The sequence below is a fragment of the Fusarium proliferatum genome, assembly GCF_900067095.1.
Source record: "Fusarium proliferatum ET1 genome assembly, contig: FPRO_scaffold001, whole genome shotgun sequence".
In the NCBI taxonomy this organism is placed as follows: Eukaryota; Fungi; Ascomycota; class Sordariomycetes; order Hypocreales; family Nectriaceae; genus Fusarium; species Fusarium proliferatum.
Genome location: NW_022194790.1, coordinates 2,483,896 through 2,507,258, shown reverse-complemented (window position 1 = coordinate 2,507,258; position 23,363 = coordinate 2,483,896). Strand labels below are relative to the sequence as shown.

Genomic DNA, 23,363 nt, shown 5'->3' with positions numbered 1-23,363 from the left:
CAATATCCAGCCTTTACCGCTTTTCAATGTAACCGGAAGCCATTTCCAAACTCCAAGATCACGCGGTGTTATAATATCAGTGCCCATATACATTCATGAATGCCTTCAAGGGGTCTCAATAGACTCCATCCTTGTTGTGCTCGCTCTTCGAAGTGGAAGACCCGACAAGTATGTATTCGCGTGGCTGAGATGATCACTTAGGCTCATGGCCATGCGTCGAAGCTCCTCCTTGACGTGTTCTGATGAGGCCTGGCCTTCCATAACTTGGGGTGAGGGTGCAGTGGGTGCAGGTGGGAGGGATGGCTGTTGTTGTTGATAAGATCGAGGGTAGTCGTCGCGAACCGGTGACCGATCTAGCTGAGGCTGAAGTGGAGGAGGTTGAAGTTCAGGGGCGGCAAGCGTTTGCGGAGTAAAAGATTCAGGGTCAGTATCGGCGAACTCGCTGAGGGAGTAGGGTCTTTCACTCGGGGTGCCCCCGTTGGTCTGGAAAGATTGAAGTTGTCCCTGGGGTTGATGCAGGGGAACCTGTGTTTGCTGGTAGGACATCTGAGGATCATGTCGCTGGGTGTTATTCAGCGAAAGGTCCGCAACGGCATTTGCAAACTCAGAATCATCGGATACATAGATGGATGGCTCTCGTATACTGTTGGGCATAAGGTAAAGAGAGGCGTGCTTTTCTAGCTGGAAAGGATCAGCCCCTCCTAACTCCGAGCCAGCCAATGATCCAACGTCCGAGTGTGATGTGGACGGCCTTGTATAGTCGCTCATAGGAATAGGATCAGCTAGACCCATGTCTAAGTCAATGAGGCTGCCTGACGACGCTCGGTTGTTGACTGGGGAGGGAACTGCAAGGTCATTGAACTGCGCCGAAGGCTGGATTGGCTCTGTCGGAGGGTGGATGAGGCGGCTGGTACTTGGCCCTTGGTCATCGTTGAACGGAAATCTGAACATTTCCGGGTTTGCTGAGGCGGGAGGGGCCATGGAAGGAAACTTCCAATCTCGTGTTCGGCGGTTGTTGTTCATCATATCTGCTGGATCACTAAGTGGTGGTTTATTATAGGAGACATCTCCAAAGTCATAGTCGGTCGATGCCCTGGGATCTCCAGCTCTAATTGTGTTCAGGTCAACAAATTCGGAGAGGTTGCTACCATCTAGGGACATGTCAAGATCAATCAGGGATTCTCTCACACCAGGAGACTGAGATGAGTCGTCTCTGAGCGGTAAATCCGACGCAGGAGGCGGTGGTGGGGGGGTGAAATCGGCAGTAGGCGGAGGAAACGGACGGCCATAATATGCTCGCGAGTTGTCCTCGTAGTTCGATATCGTATTTGGGTCAAATAGCTTTTCCAGCGGTGCCTTGACGGAAGGAAGGTGAGGTGGCGGACGTCGACGTGATTTTGGCTTTTGGGTTCTAGACGCATCATCGAACTCATCCTGCTTGAAGTCGACGTTGGAGCCATAAACATCGAACACAGCTTGAGCGTCGCCAGTTTGAAGCACCTGTTGATCAAACGCAGCGGTTGTGCTGAAGTTCCACTCATCATTGTCCAAGGCCAAGTTAGCGAGGTCAGATGGCCCCTGGGCTCCTCCTGCGGAGAAGAGGGACTTGCGAACACCACCTTGAGCTTCCCACAACTTGTAGCCTCTAACCAAGTGTGCCAAGCTCGAAGCAGGATAAGCATCCTGTGTGTTGAATATGTAACGGTGTCTCTGAATTTGTTCAATTGGTGGGCGTTTCTTAGGGTCATCAACCAAGCAGTACGCCACGAGATCTTTCAACCCTTGGGAATATCGGTCGCCATCAAGTCGAGGGATGTGTTGTTTGAGGTATGAGCCTAGTCTGTTGAAGTCCATCATGCCTGCAGCCACGCTTGGTGGTAGACCCGATGCAATTTCATAGACCATGGCGCCAAAAGCCCATATATCCACCTCAGTACCATAAGAAGCCGCAGGGTCGAATAGTTCTGGGGCCATCCAATGTGGTGTACCAATGACCGTTGAGCGTTTGTCAAACTTGGTTTCGATAACACCAGCAACTCCAAAATCACAAAGCTGGACGTTTCCCTCCTCCGTGACCAAGATGTTGGCACACTTGATGTCTCTGTGAATGATACCCTGGCCATGAACCCAGTAGACAGCTTCGGCCACTTCGCGCAAGATGGGAATAATCCATTTTTCCTGAAGGCCACCCGGTGAGGTTGGTTTCATAAGGGTAGCCACGCTGCCTCCAGCGCAGTATTCTGTAATCATCCACATGGACTGCCCGACAGGGAGAGCATCGATAACATGATTGATGTTCTTGGCGCCACTGTTGCTGAGCAGTTGCAGGGCACTAATTTCCTTGAGCAAGTCGCTATATGTGTCGGCAAGCTTGGGGTTAACTGTGTCACTCTCTTCAATGTCGATGATTTTAACGGCAACGAGCTGATTCGTTGTTAGAGAGGTGGCCTTGTAGACCCGACCAAAACTGCCTTTGCCAATGAGCTCTGAAAGTCGATACTGTGGAGGGTCCTTTCCGACTTTTGAGCACTGCTCGGCAACCACTTTTTGCATTTTCTTTGCATCTTCAATCGCTTTCTGCTTTGTGACCGAAAAGTCCGGCCCTCTGACTTGAAGCGACGACATGGTGATGAATGTTGTGAGGCCTGTCTCGGGTTACTTAGCAGGGGATGTGTAACTAAGCTAAGATCGCTTGAGCTTGATGTGCCTGTTTGGTTCACTTCATGATAGCCTGGGGATGTGATGCATGCGAGCGAAGATGGAGATTGGGCTGAGTGCGAGCTATGAGAAAGAAGGCAAGGAGTGATGACGGGAGGTGAGTTTTTGGCGATGTCGAAAGCGTTGAAGGAATTGGGTTTGTTGTAACATTCAATGTTGCATATTTGGAAAGGGGCCCTTGACGCTTTCCCCAAGTTACAGGTTAAGGTGGTAGCCAATGAGCAGGCTTGACAACGCTGTGGTGGGGCAGACTTGAGTGGCTAATGCGCAAAGACAGCCTCATCTCCAATTCCCTTCAGTTAGGCGCTAAGGTATGTTGTTGTTAGCGGCCACTTGCAATCATGATACGACGATGAAACTAAAACTGTCACATTCCGAGTCAGAAACAATACTTTTTCATTGAGAAGGTCAGTTCTCATAGGTAATATATTGTCCTTTGAAATACCCTTCAGTCCGTATCTCAATACCTTTCATCGTTATTGCTGAGTCGGTGTCTTCTTCCGCAACACCAAGTACACCTTGATCAGGATTGAACATTTTGCATTCCGACAATCATCGTATTGAACATTTCTACGCCCCCCTAACACACAATATACCTTTGCGGTTACTACCATCAAGGAATTCGGACAACACGACTCACTTCAGCAGCCACGATGTTTCAGACAACCGCCCAGATACAGCACACATCGCCTATCTCCTCGACTGCTGCAGCCCCAAAAGCAATAGAGATGCTCCACGACCATGTTTTCTTCTTACATTGTAATCCTTTTATGTCCAAATTCGAAGCTACGGCCACTCCGGAGCCTACCCCATCGGTTCCTGACACACTTGAGATTAAGCCTATCGCAGCACCAGAGTGTTACTCAGTCATAGACCGAATTCACACCTTACCAGCAGGGCTTTGGGACTCCGATGTGATTAGTTCATATGAGTTTTTCGACCTGGAAAGCGGTGTGTTTGTGAGAACGCGTGGACCAATGGGTCTGGTCCTTGAGACTGTTTGGAAGATTCAAGAATCTGAGGGTGGAAACCTGGAAATCGTAGAGCAGGTCTCCATTACATGCTCTAGGCTCATCATGGGTATGATCAAAAGCTCATGCGAGGCTGGATGGAAAGGGGTTCATGGAAAGATGCTTGAGAGAGTAGAAGAGTCATCATAAGCAAATGCTTTCAACAATACCCCAAGAACAAAAATTGGATGGTATAGTTAGGTTATGGCCCTGCAATACGTGGCAATATCGTACTGGTAGTTGTTTCCTGCCAAAGTCGTGTCTTCAATGTTCAACAACAATGCTGCCAGGCTACCCCAAGTGGCTCTAGGACCAGAGTTCACGATAGATGTAGTGCCTACCTATATTCTTACAGAAACCATAGCATGTGTACGGGCATAATAATGTACTCTTGTGTTGATCCAATGAGAAAGTACCTTAAGTATGCGTTCCAGTCTTATTCTTGCTTTCCGCAAATAAGCATTATCCCAGGCAACAGTTATAAACTTCAGCCCCAAGCAGGCAACAGGAACCGAACAACCTAAGTGAGCTATACCTTTCTCTTATATTGGTCACTTATCAAAGTGGCAAAGCCAACTCATTGATCATAGGTTGCAGGCAAGCTTTTGCCTACATAACTTTGCCCCCGTGAGTCATTCTCGAAGTTCAACCTCAGTCTCGAGGGCATCATGATCATACCGGCCGGGTATAAAAGGAGCGCTTCCTCCAAACATTGCTTTTTCTTTTTTCCTTTCTTCTTCTTCACCTTCTTCTTTGCCATGAGGCTCGGATCAAAGTGTAGTAACTGTTCTTGTTGAGGCTAACCCCTCAACACGGGTCGTACACTGGCTCGATACTGTTCTGATTTTTGGTTCATTGGTGATGGCTCAACGGCGCTTGCGTGGTTGAATCGTTCCCAGGGTGTCCTTGGTATTACACTGTCTCCAAGCGATGCGCACATGTTTGTGTCTCTCAGCACATTCATCATTATGCTTTCATTGCATCTTGGCTGGTATATCCAGCGGTGTGAAGAAGGCCACTTCCGCTGCAGATAGATATCGTATTGCTTTACATTTAGAGCAGCTGAAGTTCTGGAGAGACAGTTGTGACGGAGTGTTGCACATTCTCACAACCAAACTTTTGTAGACCAATCTTCGATCCACGTCGAAATACATAACCTCTCGCGATTTATCTATTAGAGGGGAACAGCACATTTGCATACTGTAATTTGGGAAGTAAAAAATGAATTAGACTGAAATTTTGTGACATACTGCACCAGAAGAAAAGCGTAGCCGTAAACACTGGAATTATAAAATAACCATGTGGTCATGAGTTATAAACACGGTAGCTTCGGTGGCTAGGCTAGGTAGGGACACAGATGGAGAGGCGTGGCGAAGAGCCACCCATGAAATTTGCTCTCTACTCCGTCACGTGATCGCGCGACACCCATTTTGCCACTCATCGCGCTTTCGCGTTAAGAGGTTCAAAGCATCCCACTTCATTTTTGGTTGGCTGCTGATTTTCTATGATATCTTTGTATGCATTCTTTGCCTTTTGCCCATTGTCTTGACGACAACTAAAGAACGTGGGCCTTTTTCAGTTCTCTACTCTGCCAAAGACAAACAATAGGTACTATTTCATTAGCTATCATCATGGTGGCATCGAAAAAGTCCAGCCAGTCTCATACACCGAAGAAGACTATCTCGCATTTACCCAAAAAGCCCGTCAAGGCCAATCAAAGTATCCTTAGCTTTTTCAAAAAGGCTGAAAAACATGAGGCCTCTCTATTTCTTGGGGCGGCGCCAGACCCTATTGAGCACGAAGAACTCTACACTGCCGATGACGCCGACGACTCGATCCGATACAATGAGGCCGAATCGCCCAATAAAAAGAGGAAACTAAGCGAAGAACTTGAACAATTGTCCAAGAATAAAGTCTCAGTAAAAGCTGAGCAGGTGGTCGAGGCTGAAGACCGGCTCTCACCCACCAAGTGTGATGGCGAACCCTCACGCAAGTCAACAAAATCTAAAATTAAGACACCATTCGTAATGGACTCGGACAGTGAGGATGAGCCCGAAGACGATATTATGGCCACAAACAACAAGCCTGAAAATAATGGCCAATGTACGGAGCTTTCCCCGCAAAACGAGGTCCAGACGGACGGTTTTACTAAGATCGATGAAAAGAAGGAAGCAGATATTACCACGCAAGCCTTGAAACGGGAAGATTCAGCATACCAACAATTCGACGATCTCGGAGAACTAGTAGACGAGGAGTTCCCAGATCTGAACGATCTTGAAGGGGAGGAAATGCGAGTAATGCGTTACATGAGAGAGCAAGCTAGGTTGGAAGCGGAGGAAGCTGGGGTTTCAAGCGAAGACCTGGCCGATGACCCCCTTGACGATGATCATATGACAGAGTGTTGTCCTATATGCAACGGAAGCCTGGTAGGGATCTCCATAGATGAAGCAACACGGCATGTCAATTCCTGCCTTGATGGACACCCGATCCCGTTGCCTAAACCGCAGCAAACAACACCAGAACGAATCAAGTCGGAGAAACCAACATCAGCGATCCCTGTCTCGACCCCTGAGGTCGAATCAACCGACGTCAGCAAAAGATTTGCACGGGCTGCTGTTCCCAGGCCCGGTCAGGCGAACCCTTTCGAAGTTGCAAGTTCTGGCCCGGCACCGAAGTCTGCTTTCTCGAAACTCATGTCCAGCAATGCCGAAGACTCAGCATGGCAAGAAGCTGCTGCTGCTGAGCACGCTTCCCGAGGAAAGCAAGCATATGAGAGGACGTGCCCTTTCTATAAGATCATGCCTGGATTTTCCATTTGCGTGGACGCTTTCCGGTATGGCGCCGTCCAGGGTTGCAAAGCATATTTCTTGAGTCATTTTCACAGTGACCACTATATCGGTCTTACAGCAAGATGGTGTCACGGCCCTATATACTGCAGCAAAGTCACGGGCAGTCTCGTCAGAAATCAACTTCGTACAGCGGCAAAATGGGTTGTGGAGCTTGAATTCGACAAATCCTATGACATACCAGGGACAGAAGGCGCGAAAGTAACGATGATACCAGCAAATCATTGCCCGGGAAGCTCTCTCTTCCTTTTTGAAAAGACTATGAAGCAAGGCCCCAACAGCCGTCTTCAACGCATATTACATTGTGGAGACTTCCGTGCTTGCCCTGCTCACGTCAAGCATCCTCTTCTCAAGCCAGAGACTATCGACGCGATCTCTGGAAAGTCCAAGCAACAAAAGATTGATATCTGCTACTTGGACACCACGTATCTCAATCCACGATATTCTTTTCCGCCCCAGAATGATGTTATCAAGGCCTGCGCCGATCTTTGTGGCTCATTGTCTCCTGATCCCAATTGCAAAGACGATATTTGGGAAAAGGCTAGCGGACAAGGAACTCCAGCAGTCAGCAAGTTCTTCCCAAACACAAAACTTGATGAGAACGCAAAAGTCGACACCAAAAAGAAACATCCTCAACGGCTGCTCATAATTTGCGGGACGTATTCTATTGGAAAAGAACGTATATGCATTTCCATTGCTAAAGCACTCAAGTCAAAAATCTTTGCTTCACCTGGCAAGATCAAGATCTGCAAACAGCTGGACGACCCAGAGCTCACGGCACTCCTCACATCTGATCCCCTCGAGGCACAGGTGCACATGCAGATGTTGATGGAAATTCGTGCAGAAACTCTTCAGGAATACCTAAACAGCTATAAGCCATACTTTAGTCGTATTGTCGGACTTCGGCCAAGTGGTTGGAACTTCCGACCAGCAGGCAAAGCCATCGGTGCGAACACACCACCTGGCAGCATTCATACCCAGCAGATCCTTCACGACAAGGGCTGGCGAACCCGATTTGGATATAAAGATTTTGTTCCGCAGAGAGGCAGTACCAAGGAAGCCATGTGCTTTGGGGTTCCTTACTCAGAACACAGTAGCTTCCGAGAGCTCGCCATGTTTGTTATGAGTCTGAGAATAGAGAAAGTCATCCCGACAGTCAATGTAGGGAGTGAACAGTCAAGAAAGCGCATGAAGGGTTGGATAGACCGCTGGCTTTCAGAAAGAAGACGGGCTGGATTGGTAATGCCACTTATTGAAGGTGAAGACGATGACAGGATGTCGGATCAGGAACTCTGGGACGGTAAACCTGGTAAAGCCGGCGGAGCATTTTGGTGATCGATTATGATGTGGAGCGATTTGTATAGTATTCTCTTGAGCGGGAGTTCCATCTGATGACCTTTAATTTTTAGATACCATGTTGGCACATCAACGTCGTCAATTGTTTCATGACTCTTAGTTCTGTATAATGTTTAAAGGGGAAAGAAGAGCAACTCATTATCCGCATCAGGAGCAAACGCCTCATGAATTCTCCCTGGTGATCATCCCGGCTTCGACGTAAATATCACTCTCCATTTACCATAGTAGTAAGAGTCAACTGCGAAAAAGTTTATCTTGCCTCTCATCCATCACCTTGAACTGCTCATTTCGCCTTGGCTTGCTGAGCTGCAGCTTCTGTAACACGCGTGTTAGTATATAGTATGACTTTCTTTGAAAGCGCAACGTACCCCTCCGTGTAGCATCCTCAAGCAGCTGTGTGTCAACTGACGCACCGGGAAGATGAACGTATCTCACAACTGAGCCTCGAATAAAGACGTTCTTGACAGAGCTCTGTGATATTATTATTCCCAAGTCAGATATCAAGTTTCTTTCACATCGCCCAGGATAAGGGTATAGTCGACATACAAGATGAGGGTACTTGAGCTCCTCAACAACCTGGATGTCATCGAGCTTGATGTTGAGGTACTGATCCACACTCTTGAGAATCCCCTTCAGCTGAATGTCGTTCTTGAGCTCTACAGTGACCTCATGGTCAATGAGCGTCTTGAAAAAGCTGTATGAATAGCGTGTCAGTGTGCGAACAAGGGCCTTAACCACAGAGAAGATAGTTCGATGGTACCTGAAAAAGAGCATGGTGTCGGTGGCTTTTGCGCGCTTGCGGCTTTATGCGGGATAAATCGACTATGTTTTGGGGGTTCACGAGTGTTTGTCTTGTAGTTGCAATCAGTTTTGTTTCTCGAGGGAGTTTCTGTGTCGAGGAAGGCGCTTAGATGCTTGTTTGGTGGTGCAAGATCTCCATCATGATAGCGTCTACAGCCAAGGCAGCGTTGACTACGATCACGTGACTGTTCATGATTCACCAGCAAGTCAGGTAATGATTTCGAATCAACAGTAATTCATCACTGATTTCTTTAATCTGTGACATATCTACATGGATATCTCTTTGGCATTCATACTTCTGTTTGGATGAAGAGCCATGCTCAGGTAGTTCTTGTTCCTTCTAAATAAAACCAGCTGGCCATGAACCAAGACTGACTAAAAGCCAAATCCAGTCGCGCTACAGGTAAGACTTGTAGATAACCATACGTCTTTATAGACCTCAAATCCTTGCCTTAATCTTTGGAGGGTTCTCGTGTCGTTCTTAGCAACAAATGTCCGACCATCCTGACGACGGTTCCCTTTCCTTGCCTTCAATAAGCAAAAGCCTCCATGTGCAACCACGCTATGTATATCAATAGTGTATGGATCCTATCATTCCAACGCCTTGCAAGACTGGAAAATGCCGATTCGTTTTCTTTCGTGATTCGTGAGATTGAGCTTGTAGTCTACGCTACGTAGCGATACAAAGTTGGCGCGTCATCTTCATCAGGGCGCTCAAGATATTCTCTCGCGATGAGATCTTCGATACGCTTCTTGATGAGGGCAACCTCGGGGCGAAAGCTGCCGGAGAGCTGTGACAGAACTTCACTAGTGAGCTGCGAGTGAGAAAGCTCCTTTCGAGATCTACGAGAGTTAGTGAACAAAGCTGGCAGTAAGACTTAGACTTGGGACCTACTTCATGATTCGCACAATTGCCGCATCGACAACGTGAGCTCTGGTTTGGTTGTTCTTCTCCTCAGTGTTCTTTCGTTCCGTGTTATCTTCGACCTTGGACACCGCGTTGATGATGGGTGCTTTGATTCGTATGGTCTTGCTTTGGAAAGATGCATTGAAAGAAAACTTATCGCCTGCTTTGACAGACTTGTTGGCAGGATCCTTCATCAAGACGCGGGACTTGGGTGCCACAGCAATAGCTGTCAGTGTCCTCATGAGATCTGGAGTTGAGATGTTGGTCTTAGCTTGGATCTCTTCGAAGGTTAATGACTGGCCCTCCTCAAGATCGTTGAAGAGAAGCAGGACAACCATCGCAAAAGTCGGTACGTTGATCTCGTATCTTCGCTCCCGAGAGAGCGGGCCAGACTTTCCAGGGATGGCCGGAAAGGTACATTTGACATCTGAACTGCCAGTGGTACCAATCCAGGTGAGCTTGCGTCCATTACGGTTAGTTAGATAGTATTGCTCAAAGCTCGCCTGCAGTCGTCGCAGTTCAGGGGGGTATGTGCACGTAACACGAGATCCTTCGCCAATCTGCGTAGTTCGGCCCATGACCTCGGGTGGCCAGTAGTTTGTAGTTAGAACGTTGATATTAAGGTCGATGGTTTTGCCGCTGCCATCTCCCAGGTCACGAATGTGGTCACGATAGCCGCTGGTGAGCTCTGTTGACGTGACGAGATCTCTGAACATGCCTTCAAACTTGCTGGTGAACTGTTGGCCAAGTTCTTGTTTCATTCGGGAAATGATCTGCTTTTCAACATCATGGCTTTCGGACTTTCCGTGAAGAAGACGTCTTGCCAGATGTCTCTGGTAGTATGTCTGGAACAAATCTCTATCCTGAAGGTATCGGATCAGGACGATAGCTTTTTCTAGAACGATATCGACTTCTGCCTCTGTCTTGCCTTTGATGCCTCTCTTTAGGTTGTCATCGATGAACAGAGAGACATATTCAGAGCTGCGGCTGAACATATTGATAAAGTCAGAGAAGCTCTTGGTTAATGCGCTTTGGATAATAAGATCTCCTTGGAAGCAACGAGCCCAGAGGTTATCGAACTTGTCCTTCAGACGGAGTACATCGTCTACCCATTTAATCGCAGCAGCTGTCTGCTGCGCCGCAGGGTTCAATATCTTTGTCTTTTCCCCTTCACCGGCCTCGTCTCCTTCGCCATGACCGGACGAGAAATCGGTGTTCTTCAGTACCTTCTCAATCTCCAGGCCTAGCTCAACCACGCGACTCTGCAAAATGTCTCGTAAAGCAGTCTTCTTTGAATCGATCCTGGAGATGAGTTTGTAGAGAATCGAGAGGTCGTCAATCTTGTCATTGTCAATCATCCATTTCAGGCCACTCCCTTCAAGAGCCAAAAATTCGGACAGATGCTTGACTATGAGTTCTTGATCAATTGTTTGCGTGACTTTGGGTAATGTCTCTAACTCGATTGTTGTTCCGCATCGATCGATTTCTTCATTCAGTCGCAGTTGGGTGTGTCGCAGCCAAGCTCCGGCATCCGATTCGCGTAGTAGTTTCTCACACTCAGCGGCATAGTATGTCTTGCTGTTCTCAAGGAAGCGAGGTTCGAATACTGTCATGTACAGTTTATCGTTTTCCTTCTCTTCTTCGGTTTCGTAGAGGCTGCTGAGCATTCGACTACAGCTTCGGATGAGATTTCTGTCGATGATATCTCCTTCGCGCTCCATATCGATCTGGTCGAGGACCACTGATATAAGTATGTCTATCACCTTGCCCTTTGTGTTCGTGTTCAGCGAAGATCGTAGAATATGATCACGGAAAAGCGCGATGGTGGTGGCGAAGATGGGGGTTCGTTGGGCCTCGAGCTGTGCGTAGCCCCTGTCAAGATACATAAGAATATCGGCGGTCATGTTCATTGACATGTTATGATCTTCCCAAGTATCACGCAGACCTTTGAGGAATCTCTCCCCTGTCTGCCGCCTCTCATTGACGGACGTCGTCGAGGTTCGTTCGGCGCCAATGTTGATCAGGCTCTTGCTGACGAGTTCTCGAATCTTGGGGATAACATGATCTGCGAACCACTGTTCCTCGAAAGCTTTGACCCTATCATAAAGCAATTCGCCTTTCTTCTTAAGTACCATCTTGTACGCGGCTCGGTACAGCTCCTCGAATGACAGTCGGCTGCAGTTCTTCATGTGAATGTCGCGAAGGGCTTCATCTAGCATCTTCCAGCAAGCCTCGAAATCGGAACCCTCGGCGGCTTCATTTGGCTAAAGGCAAAGTCATAATTCAGGATTTAGATACTAACATTTCAGTGCATCGAACTTACACGCACAATGCGACGAGGAGGACGAATCCTTCCCCGAGCGCCGGCTCCTCCACGTCCCGAGATCATACTTATGGCAATACGGCTGGCGATATCGCCCCAGGTGAAGAATTTCAGGATGTTGTAGGTTTTTATATTTCGTAGGGAAGAATGGAGCTCTCTTGCGTTTTCCGCGTTGATCCTGAGCCTTGAATGTGGTGGGGTAATGATGGATGGAAGCCGTAGTCTCCAGGCGGGGCGCAGTGAAAGGCGAAATCGGCGAATGAATAAAGGAACGAAGAGGCAAATACTACCTAGGCACCTTAAGTTAAAGAAAATTTTAGGCGACAAGTCCCCCGGGCGCCAGGTAGAGAGCAGGCAAAGAAAAGGACGGAAACCCCGGGGCACTGGTAAGGCACTCTTTGAGAGATGGCAAGCTCAAGTTGACGAGGCTACAATTTATGGCTTCTGCATCCATGGTTTGTTACTTCAACCCCAGGCGCTGTTATCGATAAGCTGCACCAATGATGCAACTTGTGTGGGGAACTGACCAAGCACCGACCGAGCTTCGCAGCACGAAGTCACGTGGGGACAATGCAGCTCCGACCCTCGATTTTTCCGACCGACAATTCAAGCGGCCTTGCTATAGCCAGCCTCTCAGCCTCACACCACATCGATCCTACAACGACGCGCCTAGCAACCGCCTGCTTCCACCCCGAACAATCATACAGCAGTTTAAGCGCCTAAGCCCTCTAAAGTAGCCAATATGAAGCTGGTTCGGTAAGAACTCCCTCTGTCTCTTGCGCACCCTCGGATTGTGCTGAGCTTCTTGTCAAGTTTGAGCTTCTGGACTGACTTAGGGCGACTAGTTTTCTCATGAAATGCGCCAACGAAACGGTGACAATTGAGCTGAAAAATGGTAATATATTTCTCCTCGCCCCTAAGCAAGCTTACAGCCATGCGAGCAGCCGTGTACTAATTGTCATCTAGGAACCATTGTTCATGGTACCATTTCCTCAGTCTCTCCTCAGATGAACACCGCCCTCCGAACCGTCAAAATGACCATCAAAGGGCAAGACCCCATCTCTTTGGAAACGATGAATATTCGAGGTTCAACAATCCGATATTTTATCCTGCCCGACTCTTTACCCCTTGACACACTGCTCATCGACGACGCCCCTAAGCCGAAGAACAAGGCCAGAAAGGAGGCAGAGCGGGGTGGACGAGGAGGACGAGGCAGAGGCGGTCCCAGGGGACGCGGACGTGGTGGAGGCCGCGGTCGCGGAGGACGGCCCTAAACGAGGAGGACACGAGAAGATTCAAGAGACATGACAAGACGGGGAAAGGACGGAGGCGCCCATGCGCGTCGTTGATGTGGAGTGACCACGTTATCGCGAAGATATCACATTCAAATGGAACCTGGCGTTCGGGTTGTTTGGCCATTAAAACTGTATGAACCCGCATGGGGTGGGTATCACTTTTCTTGTTCTGGAAAGATATCTGAATATATGCTCTCTCACACCCCAATTCCATCGCAACATCTTTTTTTTTATTCTACGGCTTTTGAATAGTCTCTCCATATCCGTACGATCTGCAGCTTCTCCCACCCGGCCTGTTTGCCGCTGTTTCCAACAGTTTGAGCCCGCCATTCAGGCCCAAACCCCTCAACGCGACTCTTGACTTGATCTGGCTTATTCTGAGCGCAGAGGAGGAGGTAGGCACAACCGCGTCGGGACAGGGCTTGGGGTAGTGCCTCGATCAGCCTATCTGTTGTCTCCATACCATCTAAGCCGCCTGCGTAAGATAAGGCCAACAGATACGAATCGTCGTCAAATGAAGGCTTTGTGGTGACTGCAAGGTCGTCTGCGCTAAACGAATCTGGTCTGGCAGGCATCTCAGGCGTGGGCACATATGGCGGGTTGAAAATGAGGACGTCGATGGTGCCCTCGCGCCATGGGGTTGTGAGATCCCCCATGCATGAGCCCAGATAAAATGCATGTGAGTCGGGGTTGTCAAAAGCTGCCTTTGCAACTGTCCCAACTGTAGCCCGACACGCAAAGGCGTTCATGTCAACCCCCGCAGTCAGGACCTCGCGCGTGCCGAAAAGCTTTTGCGCATGTGCGTGGACGAAGGCGAGGACGACACCTGAGCCTGTGCCGACCTCCACCACGAGAGGCGCTATATCGGGAAACGCGTTTTGGAGATACTCGGTCTCTGTAGCAGATGAGAGCGTATCCAAGAGGAGGTATGAGTCCTCGGCAGGTTCGTAGACTCGCTCATATGGGACGTGCGAAGTATCTGGCGTTGGTAGCATGATGTGTGCCTGTCAATGTGAAATACGTTGTGATTGTGGTGAGGCTTCATTTGTATTTGGATCATAGGTTGAAAACTTGTGATGGCACTGGGTGGATGCGGCACGTGATGTATTTCTAGAGTCAAGAAATTGAGACTAAATAGTTGACAGGAACAAAAGACGGATATAAAGCTGTTGTTGGTGGAAAACACAAATCTCTGGTTCATAGCAGAGTGGTAGCGGGCTCAGCTTCGAACTGATCGCCTTTTGTTGGGTTGGAAAAGAACATATCTGGTTCACTTGGATCAGTATGGATGGATATCTTGGGGTGCATGAACCGGGCAGACAGAACCCTACAATTGTTGCTCGAGATATTCCCTGATCAAACTGGTATAAAACACCAGGAATTCGGGGCTCGTGCAAAAATCCGTCGCAACGATCGCCTCAAAGAATCGCGCACTTCATCTCGCAACCCCAATCATCCTGTCCTGGCCCAACTCCCCATTTAATTCCCCAGCCCATGTCCTCCACCATCCGAACCAGATTACGATCGTATATACCGTGCAGCTGGCATCGAGGACATGGTCGGCTCTTTGTGTTATAGAATTTTGGTGGTTCCTTGGCTGTACCATCGCAGAAGGTCGGGCAATTGTTGAGGCCCATGAATGGCTCACACGGTTCCGTGAGGACAAGCCAGGTGTGTTTGCATTCTTTGTGCTGGAAATACGTGAGAGTGCACATCCTGAGATGTTCAGGAATCAATCGCCAGAAAAAGATGTGTTGGAATTATTGCTGAGGGAGAAAGACGAAAAACAAGTTCTATTCGCGAGGTAGAAAAGGAAGGACGGCTGGCTGTGTGGTGACAGGAATGGATGTTTCCAACAGTGCCAGTTAATCAGTGCTAAAAGAAAAAGGCCACCACAATAATATTGTTTCGCAACGCCCTTCCCTGGCTCTCTGCGTGTGCAATTCTGTTTATGCTCATACCCAAACACCATGCAACCATCATGAATCACGATCCGCTAAACCTCTAAATGACGACTCGGCAGTATTGTCTCCCCTAAGTGTCCCGCTTTGCTCCAGCTCATCATCGCTGATGGCATCCTCGACAGATGGAACTAGGCGAGATAGCATCGCTTCCATGCGCCGTATCGCTTTCTCCATATTGGCAAGCCTATCTGTAGTTCCCTCAAACATGTCATTCTCGGAGAAAGATCCTCGAAGCTTCTGGGGTGGGATCCCGGGAAACATAGAATCTCGTCGAGATGGACGTCGAGCCCCGGGATCGGGCCTAGAGGTGTTATGTAGATTGCGGGGCTCTATATCATTTGTCGCATTGCGTGTGAACTGTCGACGGATGAGATGATGTGTGAGATCATCATCGACAGCGATATCGTCGTGGACAGTATCAGGCGGTGGCACTTGAAAGACGGCACGAAGGTCTCGGTGAACCGTCAACCGCCACTTCTTCCAAAACTGGCTCTTTGTCGGGGGCGGAGATTTGATCTCGGTTGGGTCTTCGATCTCGCGGGAAGGCCAGAGCAGACGGCGCTCAGCAACAGCGATGATAAGCAGGAGAGGGAGATTCAGAATCTTGACTGCCGTGACGTGGATCTTGTGGAACCAGCGCGGACTCACGACGAATTTAAGCGGGATGAATAAGAATACGGCGAGGATGTTGAACGGGGGTTGGTATGCGAACACAGCGTCGGCCTTGACGCCCTCAAGTGTCAGAACTGCTCGGCGGAAACTGATCTCCGCTATGGCGTTTGACGAAATGTTGCTGAATGTATTGGAAAGCATCGATACGAGAATGGTAAGGAAGAGGGTGTTCCCGAGGAAAGCGAAGGCTACCATCACACTAGGTCCTAGCAGCCAGTGAAACTCGGTCTAGGATAGATGTCAGGATTTGTCAAGCGTGCGAGGGGGAGACGAAGACTGACCGATCGATGGATACCTGTTCCATCCAATCCAAACCAGATATAGATCATCCACTTCGATATTGTTCTGATGCATATTAATACCACGTTTCACCAAGGTGGTGCAGAAACCTACAGGATGGGGTGTGCCCCCTCGCCGAGCCACAGAAGTGACAGCAGAAACCCCAAGAAACACCAGGCAGATAGAGCTGTGAGGAAGAAAAAGTCCGCCATCATTGACCTGAGGGACAAGAACACGAGATTGTCGCTCAGCAGATTGAAAGCAAGCCGCGGAACCAAGACAGGAGCGGCGAGTGCAAGCACATCAAACGCCTGTTCGTCTAGGTTCGCGTCACCAAGCTTCCAGCCCAAGAACCGCAATACAAGATATACCCAGTAGATGAGAACAAAAGCCACATCAAGGAATGACCACAGGTTCTGGGTATAGACGTTCCTTTCGAAAGGTTAGTACTCGAGTGACAACACAACAAGTAAGTCTGTAGCATACCAACCATGTGCTAGAATAGTAGCAAATTGATCCAAGCCCCATCCAAAAGCAAAGATAGAAAAGGCTGCTTCTGTTGGTCCATAGCGGTTTTTCCTTCTAAGAACCATAACCGCGACGTAGAGAGTGAGCAGAGTGGCGAATTGGATTGACTCGAGGACATTTCGGGTTCGAGGGACAATCAGACGATATTGGTTGAGAAGAGGGGATTCGCGAGGATCATAAATAGAGATGGGTTTTAACTTGTAATGATCGGGGATGATGTCCCAAAATGTCGAGGGGGTATAGACAATTCGACCCTCGTATATGGCGTTGACGACCTTTTGGCAAGTCGCTGAACTCAAGAAATGCTTGCTCTCGGTGACAATGGCCACCTCAAGAGATGGCAGCGTCTTGTAATCAACCCAGGAGGTGGTGCGCTCTGCCTCGTCTCGAATCTCTTCTGGGGCATTCTGGAAGGGTTCAAAGCCAGCGACTAGAATATGAGCCAGAAGCAAAAGGCCGTCGTGGCCATCATCATGCACTTCACCAAAGCGTCTCAGGATGCGCGTAGCTATGAGCTCACATAGAGTAGCACGTGTGAAGTTGACATTGTGGCGATTATTGAGATGAGACTGCTCTTCGAGAAACTGAGCACGATTAACCAGCAAACAGTAGACTATCAGATGATATCAGTAAAGGGTCCTCAAAAGGGGTGAACAGCACTCCTCTTACTGATGGATATGTCGTTGAGGCCATAGAACTTATCAACCAACGGCCGCACAACTGTAACATTAATCCTCAGATCCTGCAGCTGGGCGAGGCTCAAATAGTCCTCAACAACGCTGATGATGTCGCGACGAATACGGTGTATGTTGGTATACACGGGTAAGTGACTATGAGGGTCTGTCATGCAACTATACAGGGCATCGCGGTTCTCTGGGCCGCCTGTACTGAGCCTACTCAGTAAAGGCCGTCGCTCTTCAGGATCCGGCAACGTGATGCGCCGGCGGGTGTTGCCAGCCATGAAAAGGCCAGTCAGGTAGTCCTATAGTAGTAATATTTAAGGGAGGGACAAGGTCAGAACAAAGAGGATGAACTGCGAGTTATCGCGTTGTCGGTGATGGTTTAAATCAAGTTTGTCCCTTTTTGGTGTAGCGAGCGATAAGATAGGTACCTAGGATGCCCCAGAGGTCGCGTAAAGGCGCTATTGGATAGATACAAGGACCTAGTAGTTTACAAAGAGGGGACAGAAGTAATTGATCAAGGCCACTGGGGATATCAGCATTCGAAATATAGGTAGGTAGGTTGGTATATCCTCAATTTTAGGTTGTGAGGGAGGAATTGTTTAACAGACGTGCAACGTCATTGGACTAGAGACGCCTGTCCCATTAGAGCCCAGCGTTTCGGATTTGAATCTTGGTGGGTGTTGCTTCTAAAACACCAGTGATTGGATCATACCAACCGCCGTAAGATGTTAATGCCTTGATAATTTCTCCAACAGAAACAAATAGAAGTGAGTTCTTTACAGGGGTGGTAGTGACTTAGAAATCCACCTCTTTTCTTTATTTTATCTGACATCTTAACAAACTTATACTAGTCATATCCACTTGAGCTTGCCCTTGGACTGTCTGAAGCCTAGATCTGCACATGGGACACTAATCTCAGACATTCCGCGCATTACAACAATGCAAATCCTACAGTTTCGTCCCAGTCTCATCCGCACCAGCCTCTTTAGCCAATGCCCAAGCGAACTTTGCCAAAGAACCCCTCGTCACAGCGAAGTGTTTCGCTTTCTCGCTGCTCGCCTGTCTGAGCGCATATCGCGCCGCAATTCCTTGACAAACTCCAGCCAGCTTCCAGATGCTGAACGACATTCCCCATGGAACCTCTGACCGGGGATCGTATCCACTCTCCTCTGTGTACCACTCCAGGATCTTGCCTGGTTGTGGAAGACCAGGCGTCTTGCCAGGGAGGAATCCGGATACATCATAAGGAGTCGCACCAGGGGATTTGGCCGAGTAGAAGTTTATAAGAAAGTTGCAAATGTCGGAGAGCGGGTGGCCAACAGTAGACATCTCCCAGCTGTAGAATATGTGTTAGTAAATGACTTGGAGTCTGGGAAGGTGAGCATACTCCAAGATTCCGATGACCCTTGGTTCAGTCTTGTGAAATACCAAATTGTCAATTTTATAATCCCCATGTACCAGCGTTGCCCGGTCCTTGGGCTGCAGACGCTCGTTCTTGAAGAAGCGAACCGTTTCCTCAAAGTGAGGGAGCTTCCCGACAGGTTCCTTGGTCTCAATGTCGACGGCCTTCTCCTGGCTACCACAGATAGTTACCCACGTGTTGATCTGTCGCGAATAGAAACCCGATGGTTTGCCAAACTTCTCTAGGCCGACCTTTTTGTAGTCAACTGCATGGAACCGTGCCAATGTCATCACGGCATCGCGCCACATAGCCTCACGATCGGCGGGCTGTACGCCTGGCATGGTAAAGTCTTCAAAGATACGTCCATCGAGAAACTCCATGATATAGAACGGCGTGCCAATAACAGAGTCATCCTCGCATAGACAGTACGCTTTGGGTACAGCAACATCAGTGTCCTCCAGAGCATGCATGATGCGGTATTCACGCTCTACTTTGTGAGCTGTCTTGGAAAGGAGCTTTCCAGGTGGCTTCTTGCGCATCACAAAGCGTTGGCCATCTGAAGCAGTAATCTGGTATGTAGGATTGGATTGGCCGAAACCAAACTGTGTAGCATCAGCAGCCATCACACTGAGAAGAGTCCAAGCAAAGAACTCACCTGTTTGAGATCAATCGGTGTCTTGATGGTCGGAACATGCTCAGAAATGTATTTCTCAAGCGCAGCCTCATCGACCGGCTGTCGAATTCTACCAGCCATCCCTAGGACAGTTACGTGGTGAGTAGATACAAGAAAGGATGATCGGCGGTCGATTTGCTGGTTCAAGGCCACGAGATACAAGTCGGAGGTTACAAAAAGATGAATTGAAGAATGGTTTGGCGGAGCTACGGTTAAATGATAATTGCAAGGTCAAGAGTTATTGTACCCCGGATGTGAGAACTGACTCGATGAGCTTAGGTACCTTGAACATTTGGCCCCTTGCTAGTCACTAAAGATGCCGAGGTTCAGATCTGGGGGATTACAGACAGACCTTTAGTGGCCCCCTCTTCCCCAAGCTCTCCACAATCCTAGGTTCGTTCGGTTCCTCGGTTCATCTGACGCGCCTACCTAGGTATCTCTATCTTGTTTGTAATGAATCAGTGTTTCGTGCTTCGAGGCATGCCAAATAGCAATTCACTATACGGATGTAATAATTCAAGCTTCCATTGTAAAACTCAAGGCCCGTTGGTCATTACCACTGTCCAAGACCTAAAGCCTACCTCCTAGCTATGATCGTTCTACCACCACTCGCATGCATTGGAGAATAATATCCATCTCATTAACAGACTACTGGCATGCACATATAATCAAGGTTCCGCATAACAGGCTCCCACCGCGGACCAGCCGAAGCAGAATACCGCCGTTCAAGAAACAAGCATACGGTATATAAAAGAATAGTCCTTCCTGCTCGCTGATTTCCACCTCACCCATCCATCCATATCCGTCTCACTACCTCAACGCAAGACATGAAGGAATGCTCATGCCAAAAGGAAACAGACAAATGAAAATTCACAAAAGAAACCATGGTGACAAGCCCTCCAAGTAGCTTCCGGGTCCAAGGTGAAGAGAACAGAATATTCCGTGGTATCAGTATCCATAACGCCAAGCCCTCCTTCTGATGCGGTCGTAGTACATGGATCAATATGTGTCGAGATGTTGGTGGCTGAAAGTCGTATTGTCATTATAGATCATTTACCAGCCCTTCTTCCTCGCGAAGCGTTTGTTCAACAACGCCAGGACCTTTGGCACGTTGAACTGGACATATTCCAGGTCCAGGTCATCCTGATTGTCCTTTTGCATCTCAAGCAGATCATCAAGCTTGAGATCCAATTCAAGGAGACCTCTATTGCGACCTGTCTTCAAGTTAGCATGCTAGAGCGACAGGAGAATGAAAGAAGCTCACCCTTATAGTGCAATGAAATGACGAATGTTCCAGGTAGTGGACTGGTAAAGTTGAAGTATATGTTGGCCCGTCTGTTGTCGGGGACATTACTCTTCTGGATGACACCCTCCTTCTCAAGCTGCTGGTGTGTGAACTTGTACGGACCAAGGACTTGCTGCTTCTGTTGCTTTCTCTTAGTACCCTCGCTCTGTGATCGAACGTTGTGTAGGTAGCTTTTGTAAGTCTCGAGTTGTCCGTTGAGATAGACATTATGATCACGGATCGTCTTGTAGACTTCTTGCAGCTTCTGGGTCTCAGTGATAACACCCTCTTTGAGTGATCCGAGATGTTGAAGCTCCTGCTCAACTTCGTCTCGAAGTAGGCTGAATTGATCGGCCTTGTCGATAACGCGCAATTCCTGAAGCTGGGATAACAGTTCCATGGCCCGGATACCTTTGCGAACCATTACTGCATCACTGCGATTTGTAGCTGCGGCATCAGCAATGCGTTCTAGTCGCAGTGGTCTTCTGGCCACCCCACTAGTTGCTGGGATCGATCGCATGACTTGTACGAAAATCGACTTGGCTTCCATGAAGTAAACCTCCTCCTGCGTGATATCCAATGCTGCTGTCAGATCGCCAATAGCTGACTCCCATCTACTGAATAAAGGCAAGTTGATAACTCTGTTCTCTTTGCGCGGCAGCTGAGGGGGCGATGATCCCAATTCTGACATAATGATAGCAAGATGCGAATTGTCATCCTTGCACAGCTCGTCATGATGCTTGTCAAGCAACGAGTGCATGGCGTACACTTCATTGAGGGTGATCTCAAGTTCAAGATCCTTCTTTGATAGGGCAACATAATTATCCATCTCGAGGCTCTCATAGAAATCCTGGACCTCGCAGAGATCGAGCATGAACTTATTGATTCTGTCCTTGTTCTGATGAATGAACGGCTGAAGCTTAGCCATGTACGGCTCCTTGGCATAGGATGGCTTGTTCGCGAGGTTCTGAAGCATCTTGGCGATATATGTTAGAGTTCGTCTGGGTCGTTCGGCCGGGGTTCCGTCGATAAGCATGTAAGATTTCGGGGTAACGATCGCAGGGTTAATGAAGCGCAAAAAGAAGAATCCACCAATCAAGGTACAAATGACCTGGTCATTAGCATCTGGATATTTGCGCTTGGTTAAGCTCCTGATTTGTTTGCAAATCCATCGGATACCATAAGGCGCTTCCTCGAGGCCCTCAATAATGGTGGTCAAGAAGCCATTAGCAATCTCAGTCAACATAGTTAAGCGGGGCTCAATGATGGCCTGAACCTGAGGGTTCTCGGCGGCTTGTTCACCAGTGATTCCCTTGGGAAGATGGGGAGGCAGTTGGCCAGTATCCTCTTCGATCTGTTCAATCATTCGCTCGTAGACCTTGAGCGGGTTGATTTCCAGGTCAAGATCTTTCAGCTCGATCAAGCCATTGATTCTATCAGCAAGCACGGATTTGAGGAAACTTTGACCAGGACCTCTTCGGGTGTATGTAGTCATCATTCGAGAGACGGGAGTATTAGCGCGGAGCAAGGAGGAGTAGTCCGGTGTGTTGTCGAACTGATATGTCAAGACGGACTAGAGCATGTGAGACGTGTATCTCTTTTAAAGGCGTGGAAGCTTACCTGGAACATAGTGAGCAAGAGATGCTCTTCTCGACTTTCGTATTGGTTTCCGTAGATAGTAAACATGACAGTCTGGAGCAGCGAATCAATCTCAGACATCGAGACGAGCCTGCAGAGATGTGCAATGTGCCTAGGCTCAGATTGGAGCAGAAACAAAAGGTTTCCGTATTTCTGAGTTTTGTCGTCGTTAGGGAAGACACCCTGCTGCATTTCAAGAGCATCTTCGAGATGGCTGGCAACTTCGTTTTGCTATAGCGCGAATCAGAACTCGTTCATTTCGACGTTGATTGGAGACGTACCTCTTCCAGGGCCATACGGTTTTGGATAAGCAACGCAATTCGGGAATCTAGATACCGCACATCTTTTTCCAAAACGAAGTTCTTCTTCGACTGTGATGAGATCTTAGACTTAAGATCACGCAGCGCCTTTTGTGCTGGAATGAGGTCAGTTGCTTATCCTCTTGAAATGCAAATGTAGGCCTACCTTTGGCAAGCTCATCTTCAATCTGTAGATCTCCCTCGTTGGCAGAAATCGACATGTAGAGAGCTGACATCGAGTAGCGCTTCGACTGGCGCGCAGAGCGCGAGCCGTCGTAGGAAGACATGGTATTTTGGCGTGATATGGGCTGGAAAGAGGAGGAGGAGGCCGTAGAAGCTCGAGATGGCGTTTGTAGCATGATGGACATAGTGTGTTTACTGCAATTTATGACAACGAGGGTTCAGGCTTGTATGCCTCTAGACTCAGACAACAAGCAGCAATTGCGCAGGTGCCGAGCCAAAGGGCAGCGAGTCAGGTTATCCCAATTATGATGAGTCGAGGTCAAGCGTGGCAGCGAAAGCAACGACCAGTTCGAGGTGAATGACAAGCAGTGAGGCGTAGAGGGCGTTCAACGGTTTCGCGGTACAAAAGCGGAAAGTCGCAAAATAATGAAGATTGTATCAACGGAGGTATCGACGATGGTTATGAGGCGAGCACGGCGGTTGGGGGCGCGCAACAGCAAT

At 48.6% G+C, this 23,363-nt stretch overlaps 10 protein-coding genes across 10 annotated transcripts; 3 read left to right on the top strand and 7 right to left on the bottom strand.

The window, feature by feature from the left end:
* Positions 1-105: 105 nt before the first annotated feature.
* On the bottom strand, positions 106-2,625 carry FPRO_01271 (uncharacterized protein; the record flags this gene model as incomplete). Its single annotated transcript, XM_031233327.1, has 1 exon — positions 106-2,625. The coding sequence occupies one exon, from the start codon at positions 2,623-2,625 to the stop codon at positions 106-108; it is 2,520 nt and encodes an 839-aa protein (XP_031075202.1).
* A 746-nt stretch (positions 2,626-3,371) lies between these two features.
* FPRO_01272 (uncharacterized protein) lies at positions 3,372-3,878 on the top strand (the record flags this gene model as incomplete). The annotated part of the gene is made up of 1 exon (XM_031233316.1): positions 3,372-3,878. One exon carries the CDS (start codon positions 3,372-3,374, stop codon positions 3,876-3,878), a length of 507 nt encoding a protein of 168 aa, XP_031075201.1.
* Positions 3,879-5,359: 1,481 nt separating this feature from the next.
* FPRO_01273 (uncharacterized protein) lies at positions 5,360-7,909 on the top strand (the record flags this gene model as incomplete). The annotated part of the gene is made up of 1 exon (XM_031233305.1): positions 5,360-7,909. One exon carries the CDS (start codon positions 5,360-5,362, stop codon positions 7,907-7,909), a length of 2,550 nt encoding a protein of 849 aa, XP_031075200.1.
* Positions 7,910-8,213: 304 nt separating this feature from the next.
* FPRO_01274 (putative LSM2-Sm-like (Lsm) protein) lies at positions 8,214-8,704 on the bottom strand (the record flags this gene model as incomplete). The annotated part of the gene is made up of 3 exons (XM_031233294.1): positions 8,214-8,245; positions 8,299-8,401; positions 8,477-8,704. The coding sequence occupies 3 exons, from the start codon at positions 8,702-8,704 to the stop codon at positions 8,214-8,216; spliced, it is 363 nt and encodes a 120-aa protein (XP_031075199.1).
* A 692-nt stretch (positions 8,705-9,396) lies between these two features.
* Positions 9,397-12,027, bottom strand: FPRO_01275 (uncharacterized protein; the record flags this gene model as incomplete). Its single annotated transcript, XM_031233283.1, has 3 exons — positions 9,397-9,574; positions 9,627-11,902; positions 11,962-12,027. The coding sequence occupies 3 exons, from the start codon at positions 12,025-12,027 to the stop codon at positions 9,397-9,399; spliced, it is 2,520 nt and encodes an 839-aa protein (XP_031075198.1).
* A 676-nt stretch (positions 12,028-12,703) lies between these two features.
* Positions 12,704-13,235, top strand: FPRO_01276 (putative small nuclear ribonucleoprotein; the record flags this gene model as incomplete). Its single annotated transcript, XM_031233272.1, has 3 exons — positions 12,704-12,717; positions 12,798-12,856; positions 12,928-13,235. 3 exons carry the CDS (start codon positions 12,704-12,706, stop codon positions 13,233-13,235), a joined length of 381 nt encoding a protein of 126 aa, XP_031075197.1.
* Positions 13,236-13,486: 251 nt separating this feature from the next.
* FPRO_01277 (uncharacterized protein) lies at positions 13,487-14,251 on the bottom strand (the record flags this gene model as incomplete). Its single annotated transcript, XM_031233261.1, has 1 exon — positions 13,487-14,251. The coding sequence occupies one exon, from the start codon at positions 14,249-14,251 to the stop codon at positions 13,487-13,489; it is 765 nt and encodes a 254-aa protein (XP_031075196.1).
* A 984-nt stretch (positions 14,252-15,235) lies between these two features.
* FPRO_01278 (uncharacterized protein) lies at positions 15,236-17,660 on the bottom strand (the record flags this gene model as incomplete). Its single annotated transcript, XM_031233249.1, has 5 exons — positions 15,236-16,120; positions 16,174-16,237; positions 16,286-16,603; positions 16,658-17,312; positions 17,369-17,660. The coding sequence occupies 5 exons, from the start codon at positions 17,658-17,660 to the stop codon at positions 15,236-15,238; spliced, it is 2,214 nt and encodes a 737-aa protein (XP_031075195.1).
* A 670-nt stretch (positions 17,661-18,330) lies between these two features.
* FPRO_01279 (putative Phosphotransferase enzyme family domain protein) lies at positions 18,331-19,538 on the bottom strand (the record flags this gene model as incomplete). Its single annotated transcript, XM_031233238.1, has 3 exons — positions 18,331-18,718; positions 18,770-19,386; positions 19,440-19,538. 3 exons carry the CDS (start codon positions 19,536-19,538, stop codon positions 18,331-18,333), a joined length of 1,104 nt encoding a protein of 367 aa, XP_031075194.1.
* A 972-nt stretch (positions 19,539-20,510) lies between these two features.
* FPRO_01280 (putative RAS GTPase-activating protein sar1) lies at positions 20,511-22,966 on the bottom strand (the record flags this gene model as incomplete). Its single annotated transcript, XM_031233227.1, has 6 exons — positions 20,511-20,671; positions 20,722-22,315; positions 22,363-22,471; positions 22,517-22,611; positions 22,662-22,795; positions 22,846-22,966. 6 exons carry the CDS (start codon positions 22,964-22,966, stop codon positions 20,511-20,513), a joined length of 2,214 nt encoding a protein of 737 aa, XP_031075193.1.
* Between the last annotated feature and the right edge of the window lie 397 nt (positions 22,967-23,363).